This window comes from Mugil cephalus, chromosome 10 (genome assembly GCF_022458985.1).
Source record: "Mugil cephalus isolate CIBA_MC_2020 chromosome 10, CIBA_Mcephalus_1.1, whole genome shotgun sequence".
Classification (NCBI taxonomy): domain Eukaryota; kingdom Metazoa; phylum Chordata; class Actinopteri; order Mugiliformes; family Mugilidae; genus Mugil; species Mugil cephalus.
In genome coordinates, this window is record NC_061779.1 from 13,960,358 (window position 1) to 13,970,317 (window position 9,960).

The 9,960-nt window shown below is 40.7% G+C and overlaps 1 protein-coding gene across 1 annotated transcript; it reads right to left on the reverse strand.

Moving 5' to 3' along the window:
• Positions 1–320: 320 nt before the first annotated feature.
• Positions 321–2,722, reverse strand: LOC125014618. Its single transcript, XM_047595863.1, has 4 exons — positions 2,484–2,722; positions 1,861–2,331; positions 1,068–1,648; positions 321–903 (listed from the first exon to the last, which is right to left on the reverse strand). Exons 1-3 carry the CDS (start codon positions 2,651–2,653, stop codon positions 1,090–1,092), a joined length of 1,200 nt encoding a protein of 399 aa, XP_047451819.1. The 5' UTR covers positions 2,654–2,722; the 3' UTR covers positions 321–903; positions 1,068–1,089.
• Positions 2,723–9,960: the final 7,238 nt, after the last annotated feature.

Here is a 9,960-nt window from a genome sequence, read left to right on the forward strand (position 1 = left end):
CAAAATACTGCTCCTGGTTTATAAAGCACTACATGGTCTTGCACCTCAGTACATCACAGATATGCTCATCACTTACACCCCAGCAAGAACACTTGGGTCAACAGGCAGTGGCAATTTACTCATTCCTCGCACCAGATCCAAAGAAGGGGAGGCAGCTTTTAGTGTACATGCCCCACAAAAATGGAACACCTTGCCTGACACAGTTAGACATGCCACATCAGTAGCCATCTTTAAAAACAGATTAAAAACCTATCTTTTTTCAACAGCATTCTGCTGAGCTGTGTGTGTGTGTGTGTGGTTGTGTGAGTTGGTGCGCATGAGTTTAAGTGTGTATGTGGTGAAAATGGCATACATATGATTGTTTACTTGCACCTATACCTTTCAATTGATTCCAAACAGATGTTTATGTAACTGTGTGTATTGTAACTATGTATACCTCTTGTAAAGCACATTGAGTCTGCCTTGTGCATGAAATGAGCTTTATAAATAAAATTGAATTGAATTGAATTGACATGATGAGAAATGAAACACGTTTTTTTTTTATTCTGCTAATAAATAGCAGATGAAGAGATGTTCACAGCAGCAGCAGCAGCAGCAGCAGCAGCAGCACAGATGATGCAGGGAATCGATCCCTGGCCCTCTTGATGTCAGGTGGTACTGGTGCCCATCGAGATGACGAGACAAGCTCAAATCCAAACCCACAAACAGGCAAGAACAGGAAGTGTGCCCACATTTCGGTGACCTCTCCTCCACTGCTCTCTGACAAGCAGCAACTAGTGGAGGAGGAGGTGTCCCCAGATGGAAGTAACCAACCCCTCCATTACTCTCTGACTAGCAGCAACAGTAGAGGGGAAGAGGGGGTGAAGTAGGTAACCTCCTGCTTGAGCTCTGCGGTGGATTTGTCTAGGAAGATAAGATGAGATAAGATTTAATTATCAACATGGGGAAATTAGGGTGATGCAAATGTGCAAAATACAAACAATAGAACAAGGCAAAACAATAGAAATGATAGATAGGTGCTTAAAGAAATAAAATATATAACAGCAACTTGTACAAAATATATTTACCGATGGTGATGTCGATGTTGAGTTAAGACACCAGTACTGTGGGGCTGGCTGTAGGTCTGCAGAAAGCTCTGCCTAGAGCTGTGAAGAACCTCCTGATGGCTCCAGGTTCCTCTGATCTCTTCACATGCTTTGTGAAAGAAGTCATGATGATGTCTTCTACTGGTGGATCCACTGACACCATACGAGTCCACACGGATGATTTGGAGCAGCGTAACTGTTTGCAGGTGTCGTTGAAAATGCCCTTGTCCATGTCCCTCAGTTTGTCCGGGTTGATGTTAAGACCCTGGCTCTGGACTTCCTCCCAGATCTTGGTGTAGAGCCGCTGGTGGATGGCTTGGAGGGAGTCTGAGGTGGAGGAGGTCGTCCTGGACTTTCTAAGGGCCCGAGAAATTATCTTCTCTGTGACCCTGCTCACGAAGGTTTTCTCCTTTGCTCTTGGGTCTTGTTCATCCTCCAAGGCGAAGGCTGACACTGAATTAGTGTCTGAAGGCACTGAGACGTCCACAGGGGTGACGTCTGTGACGTCGGGCGCCTGGCTCAGGTCTGGCTCAGGAGTCACTTCCAGACTCTCTGGTATGTCACTTTGAAGAAGAAGAAGAAGTTTGAATATGACGACAATATATAAATACACAATATAAAATAAGACAAAACCTTTAAGCATAACATATATGATACATATTCCAAAAGGTGTGGGAAGAAGCATAGTTCTAAACTCCCACGTCTTCTCCTTCTCTAAATACGTTAGATACAATGCCTGATACTTATAGAAACATTTTGAAACATTTTGACCTACTTGTTGTTAACTCCAGGTGTTCTTGACTCCACATGTTCCTTGTTTTCAGGGAGTCTCAGTTTGGAAGTGACCAGGCTGAGTTTCAGGTGGAGTCGCTGATGTTGGCACATCAGTCTCTTGTTGTCATTGCACAGCATTTTTATGGTACAATTGACCATTTCCTTCACCATTCGGAGGAATGCAGTTCTGTACTGTGCATATGGCTTCGGGTGGTTGTCGGCTAAGAGCATGCACTTGACGCACCCTACTGCTGCTACTCTATATACGATGATCCTCAAAGAGTCCAAGATCTTGCGAAAGACCTTATCAGGGACAATCAGACTTTGAGGAAGAGTTTGGGGTAGAGCCTCCCCCAAACTGGATGCCAGACGCTCCCAAGGTTTAAGTCCTCTCATCTCCTCCTCTGAGAGCCTTGGTTGGGTGATGAGCATCAGGTCCATCAAGTCCATGAGTAGCTCTGCCAGGATGTACCTAGACAAATACATAGATACTTTATTCATCCCAAACTGGGAAATTTCACAGTTGCAGCAACAATGTGCAGGCAACCAACACCATACATACTATATAACAGGAAAACACAATGCACACAATATTTCCAAGAATTGTAAGAATAAGTGAAGTACCTGGTCTTGTCGTCTGGGTTTCCTTTCAGCAGAAAGGCCCACTGCTTGGGATCAATAATCCCGAAGTAGTAATCCACCATGTGGCGAGTCACGTCCACTCTAGTCAGAGGAGTCTCCTCTTCTTGTGGACTGTTTGTTTGGTCCATGGCTTTGGTTGTTGTCGTTGCCATCACTCAAACTTGCGATTGTGTTTTGTAAAAATCTTCTCAAAACAAGTGCTAGTAGTCACGAACTGCTTGTCAGTGTAATGAATACGAACTGAATGTCAAATGATTCAGTCAGCTATTTATACCCCTCCGGAATGCTCAGGTACCAAAGGACTGTGACATCATCAGTGAGGGACTAATGGACTGTGACATCATCAGTGAGGGACTGATAGAATGTGACATCATCAGTCACTCCATTCTATCCTGAGATCTACAATATCTACAGTATCTATAAATAAATAAATAAATAAATACATAAATAAATACTTTCCTCTTGGTCATCAAGTCTTTGCTGTCTTAAACCTTCCCATCAACATAATGCTCCCACCACTATGCTGATTTCCAGAAATCTGATTCAGAAACACTATATAAAATACTAAAAATACTGTGTACTGGTCACAACTTGGAAAATGTGTCAGTTCTTTAATTTCAGTCCTCCCTAGGGTCAGCTTATGTCTCTGGTAGTGCTGCTCTGTCTTAGACAAGAGAGCGAATGTCTGTGATGATGATGATGATGATGATGATGAAGCTATCTTGAGTAAGGTCTGAGACTTTAAACTGCTTTTTTGATTTTTGACTATTACTTCTGCTTTATAACAGGGGTACGCCATGGACAGGCCGGCTGTCTGTCATGTGGTTAACACAGAAAACTAAACAATGAACACTCATTAGGAAATGGTCAAAAAGTTAACCCAACCTATCAAGCATGTCAGTTTCCAACCTTTTATTGAAAAGTTTTTAATACGAACATCTTAAAATCCAATCTTTTAAAACTGAACTTGAGAAACCTTGAGTAACCATTTACGCTTGTGTGCTCATCAGTTGGGTTCATTTTGGTTTCTACTTCCTGCTTCACGTTCAATAACGGCGACTGAAGCTTTTGGCAAAATTCCGCTGAAGATGAGTCATACAAATGTTCGTATTTACAACCCCTCCAGTTAAACGTTCCTCGATGTGTTCTATCTTTGTAGATCAAAAATCATCCAGTGAGAAGGAGCTGGAAATATGTAAGCAGAAACAAACTACTACCAAGCGGACCAGTCACCGTTCTTGTGGTCTTTGTTGTCGTGGTGCGTAGTTAGATTCAGATTCAGATTCAGTAAATCAGAATTTGCACTAAACAAAGCTGATCACGTATCACATTCAGAGAGCAGATCCTTGCATTCAACCACACACACTCTGTTGACCCTTACAAAAGTCATTTTTAATGGAAGCTGGTGATATAAAGCCACAAACCGATGGCCGGCACGAGGGCCAACAAATCAAAGCAGATGATGACACTTCTACAGGCAACTCAACAGCAATGTAGCTGGCTACGCTTGACTGCTTTATAACACTGCAGTGTGAACATAGTATTAGACTGAGATGTGCTTTGTAAGCCTCCTCAACATCTCCTGCTTTCTCGGTACACTAAAAAAAGCGGAAAAAAATCCACCTGTGACTCTTCCCAGTCTTAACGTCGACCCCCGAAGGAATGTGCAACGATCGAGTAAAGTGTAACTGTGCGACTACAGATGGTGTTGATGTGGGTCTTCCAGAGCTAAACTATATCTTGAGGATGGACTTCTAAAAATGCATCTTATTCTTAACAGCCACATTACAAAGTATAGCACAACATTCACAGAAGACAACTGGAGCTTGACATATGGTTGAAAGACATAACATAAAGGTCATTAGCAAGTTATGGCATCAGGTAAAACTCTGACAATGATCCTTAGCTTTTGTCAGTAATTTTTACAATTATTTTATATAAGGACAGAAGCTTCATCGCTTTGAATGTTAATGCTGCAAGGAATTGTGGGATGGTATTATGACCTTTCATTTCATGAAGGATGCTAAAGCAGATAAGAAAAGAAGCACTGAAGCACCTTTCCTTAGCATTTAGAGAATTCAGCCAGGTCTTTTCATGGTGGCCATTTATATACTTCAGGGTCATTTCACTCAGTTGAGAATTTTCTAAGGGAAAAAAGACATTTGGGCCAAAATCCAAAACTCAGCCTCAGCCCAGCCTGCCTCAGAGGCTTGGACTCATTGGAAGTATTGCCTGAATATAAATCTGTTGAGCAGTTTGTGTGTTCAGTGGAGATTCTGTTGATAAAATTAATATCATGAACAGAAAACTTAAGGGTATAAACGCAGAAATAAGATGATGTTCACAGCAAGCTGCAGAGCAAGGCTGAGTTACTATATCAGAAAATTCAGGAGGAGGATGTCGAACATGCTACACTGCTACCGATAAATATACTTCATCTTGTAAAGTACATTGCTAATCATAAACTCTTAATTTTACTGTGTAATAACTGTGATTTATTGTCTTATAATGTGGTGCTCAGGTAGTGGTTTTAGCTCTCCCCGGGGGGCAGTAATACATTTAGCTCTCATTTCAATGTGACAAACCTCACAAGGATCCAGTATAATACTTTAAAAGAGTATTAAGTCGGTAGGGCAGCAAGTGTTGGATGAAATGAAATTCTAACTGGAAAGGCCAAAAAAGGATAAAAAAAAAAGAGGTCCCTATTCATGAGTTCAGATTTTGTGCAGTGATGCATCAGCAGACCACTCAGGAAGAGATTAAAGCGGAGGCCAGAAGACAGAGAGAAGAGGGCAGGTTTCCAAGGAAACGTGCTGAGGACCTGTTGATGGTGGCGATGTCAATATTCAGAGGAGTCTTGTTCCTACAGATGTCACCTCGATTAATCAGCTGAATAAAGAACACGATCACCTCATCAGCTCTTTACACCTCCAATTTGGAAGCAAACACAAACAAACAGAGACAGAAAGAAAGGGAAACTATTGGCCCAGCAGTATTTACTGATCATGAAGAATGGCATTAAACATAAATGGTCACATTTACTTGCTTTATTTTTGAGAAAAAGGTGAGATGACCTGCTTAAATCCTAGATATAGAGCTAACAGCACATCTATACACAAAGCTAAAGCTAATTTCTGATTTACTGGCACAAATTGTCACTCATACACTAGTTTTGGATTAAAACTAATAATATGCTACAATATGCTAATTGTGAGAGTCTGAAATGAGCCACGTTAGCCTTTAACAGTCCTTACACTCAGCTAACTGCTAGCACAAATCAAAAAAAACAAAAAACAGCAAAACCATGAAATCAATATTTAGTGATCATGAAGTGATACATTAAAAAGACAAGTGGCTAATTTATTGCTGCAATAAAGTGGAAGTTATCTGAGAAGAATGTTGTTAGGATTTTGATAGAAAATCAAATCAGGCATGCTAAGCTAACTGCTGGTGCATATAAAAATAATAAAGAAAAACTGAACCTACGCATAGTTACAGAAAGTGCTCATTTGCTTTATTTTTGAGAGTTTGTTGAAAGGATGTCCTGTCTTAATGCTAAATATAAAGGTATAGTTAGCGCTATAGACATCCCTATACGCATCCCTATGAGTATACTTTTTTACACAGTATTATATATCTTATATATCTTTTGGGATAAGATTTTGTTAAATTCAGAGTCATGTTAGCATTTAACAGCTAAGCTCGTGTTAGTATATATGCTAAGTTAACCACTATATGTAGCGCTATAAATCCAAACGTAGCAAGAAAGTTTAGTATATGCTCCTAAATGTACAACTACTGGTGTAAACAGCATGCTGTGAAGCTATTGCTGGTCTCTTTAAGCAGTAATTAAAGATTAACGACTAGGAGGAACACAATGCCTTCAAACTGCTAAAAAGCGTGCAGCATGCGTGGGTGATGGCGCTGTCAACAGAGGTACTGCTGTCTGCATCTGAGATGTGGCAGACATTGTGAAGTTTTGACGTGTGTGGTATTTATGACTCCTTTCAGGCTAGACGGTCTACGTCGACTCGCACTGTGCATTATTTAAAACTCTGACAAAGGGTGTTTTCAAGTTTGTCCAATTTTTTTCTCTCTCTCTTTCTCCCCCTCTAGCTTTTCCCACTCGCATGGTGCCGGGTGCCAAAATGTGGCTGCGTGCTGGAATATGTACGTTGGAAACGCAGAGGGGCTCGCTGTGTGTGGCAGAGGCCTACACTTGGATTAATTTGTGTGACGTGAATTAATGGTTCGCTGGAGCGTGGTTGACGCCCTTTAGTATCACCCACAAACTGCAGTGTGGCTCGAGATGAGATCCTCGCGGCATTAGATCACCCACCAAGCCGCGTTGAGACGGTAGATGCAGAACCAGATTAAATGGTCTTGTCACCTAAATCTGTTTTTGTCTGTGTGATGCAATCTTCTCCAGGAAAGTACGTTGGTTACAAGTACTGCTGCCTCGGTTGGACTGGAAACGGTCTCATCTGTCATAATTAACCGGGGCTGAAAATGTGAAGAAAACCCAGAAGAATCAGACACTCATCATTTCTGTCTTTAGAAAAAGAAGCTATTCTGGGAACCCTCTATCTTTCATTGTCACTAAATGTACTCCACTTGCTTTATCTTCCAGAGGAAAGAAAAATCTTTTATGTGAAGCCTGTCACTGAACCAGGGGAACAGAGACGAGCAATAAAAATTTATGTGTGTGTGTTTCAACTGAAGGCGTCCTTTGCTTCCTGAATGTAATTGATATATTCTATGGCTTTAAGGATTGCGGTGACATTTTGCCTTGAGAATAGATACGAGAAAGCCACTCCGGTCAAGTAGTCTTCTTTTAATGCAGTGAACATTATTGCCTGTGTGGAATGCAAGAAAGAATCAATCGTACTTTTATTTCTGTAATTTCAGGTTTGGTTCACTTAAGGGACAGGAATTGACGATGTGGTCGTACTATGTTTGGGTATTGATTTTCTGCTTTGTGTCGTTCGCTGTGGTACTTTGAGATCTGCTTAGTCAGAAGCCAAATCATTGTTTGTCTGTGCTTCATGCTTGGTGATGCAGCGTAGGTAATAGGCTGTTCATTAAGGTAACAGAAGTCAATATAGTAGAGGGAAAGCTCAGCTTTATTTGTTTTTAACTTGATGAGGTATTGATAGCAGCGTATTAAAAGCATCAGACACTTTTGTCGGTGTCTAAACATGTAACTTGTAGCTTTATAGCATCAATAAAAACCAACCAAATCACGGACGAGGCCGACAGCTTCTGCTCTGTGGTTTATTTTATGCGCCACCTGGTTGATTGCTGGAGGTCTGCTCCATGCTGAACAACATAAAACAGAAGGAGATGCCAGCTCTAATGACGCATTCACATTCTCTCACAATGGCAGATCGAGCAAGAGAGCAGCTGACGGATTAGCAATGTTTACCTACGTAAGCAAAACGGAAATATTATACCAGAGAGCTTCACCGTTTTTTCAGACCCAAACTGATGACAGATTAAGTAGCGACCCCCTACCTACTATATGTGTTGTATATTAAACTCTGCCTTATTATCATTTTGCAGTCAATATTAAGCTATTCAAATAGTACGCAGGTTCAATTGTACTTTTTTTTATTTCAAACGTGCAACAGCAGGGCGCTAGTGTAACTGCTGCAAACAACCTATATACACCATACACTGTTAGCTTCTCTGCTGCTAACACTGCAGCGTGTGTCTGGGTTTTCACCTGGAGACTGAAGAGGCTCTCGGCCAATTGCGGGGAACCTGACAGCCTGAGGCAGCGTGCAATATGCAGCCTCATGATTGGCTCAGCAGCGTGGCCTACTGTGTACAAGAAGCTCAGATTGACAGGTCTAGTGCGGCGCTCTGTGTGAAACAGTGCGATGTTGAGACAGCTCCTGTATCGCTGAATGATTGTTGTGTTGACTGAAAGATAACGTCTTCTGCCTCCATATATCCCTTTACTAAAATATGTTAGATTCATGTTAACGTGTATTTAAAGAAATTTAAATTTGTGGGGGATTTAAAAGATTTTGCGACCCCCCTGCAGTACCTTCGCAGACCCCCTAGGGGTTCCTGTTGAAGCCCCTAGGGGATCCGTACTATGCACTATGCAAAACAAAATTGTGAGATGTTAATACTAAATATGTCATATATATCAACAATATCACAGCAGAGACAAACGATCATGTAATCTTATGGGTCGCAATTTGTTCTTCAGTTAAATTCTTTTAACGGTGACATTAAAGGCACAAAAAGAATGTGAAACATACATTTAGATATTAATTATGAAACGATACATAAACATTTAGAAATTCATAAATAAAAAGGAATATATATAAACGCAAACAAACAGGAATTAATACAAAAGTAAAAGAAGTATATTAAAACAGATATATAATGTTAAGCTGCAGATTTACTTGACAGACATGGTGTCAACTGGATTAGTTCAATTCTCTTTACATTCAGTAAATGTTCAATAAGTTATCCCTATCACTCTCCATTAGGGGGTGAAACGTCAAAGTCTCTGCTCCTAAATAATGCAGGAGTCTTCAACATTTTTCAGGTCAAGGACCCCCAAAACTGATGGGGAGATTAAGGTAGGACCTCCTACCTATGTAAATTAAATAATGCACTACCTATGTGTTCTATATTAAACTCGACCTAGTCTATTTATAATTATTATTATCATCATTTTGCATTCGACATTAAGCTATCCCTTATCACTTTACTAAAATATGTTGGATTCATGTTAATGTATTTAAAGACATTTGAATTTGTGGGGGAAAATCTTAAAAAGATATCTAAAAAATGTCTAGTCAACCAAAGATTTTGCAACCCCCCTGCGGGGACCCCCTGTTGAAGACCTATGAAATAATGGATTTGTGTTGGAAGGTTATCGATGCAACGTTTTTCTCCTTATGAAAGTAACATCAGCAATTGTCCAAACCAATAAGAATTTGGTCAGACAAGATCACAACCATCGACGACTCAATCAGTCAACCGGGAGAAGACAGCCCCAAACCCACCAGTGCGTGGCACAAGAACGTCAGTAATTGTTCCCACGTTTACAGTTCCCAGTTAAAACAAATCAATATGGCTGCAGATTGATGAAGAACAGCATTTAAAAAATATATATATTTTACAACTATTAGGTACCGAAAAACTGTCCATGTGCACAACATTCGAACTGGATTCTTCCTTCTTCTCACAGCATAAGGAATTCTCGCACATCTTCAGCTGGGATCATGTCTGACAGCAATCATTTCACATTTAGCTACAATCGTGTGCAGTGACCTTGAAACAAGGTGGAGCTGTGTATCCTGAGCTCCGGACAATTTGTCTCTCCAATTTCTCTGCAATTCCTGCAGTCCATCACTGTCATAAGCTCATTATTGATCAGAGACTGATGCGTCTCATGTTCACAGTTAGTTGTCTGCTGCTGTAGACTCATCACTCT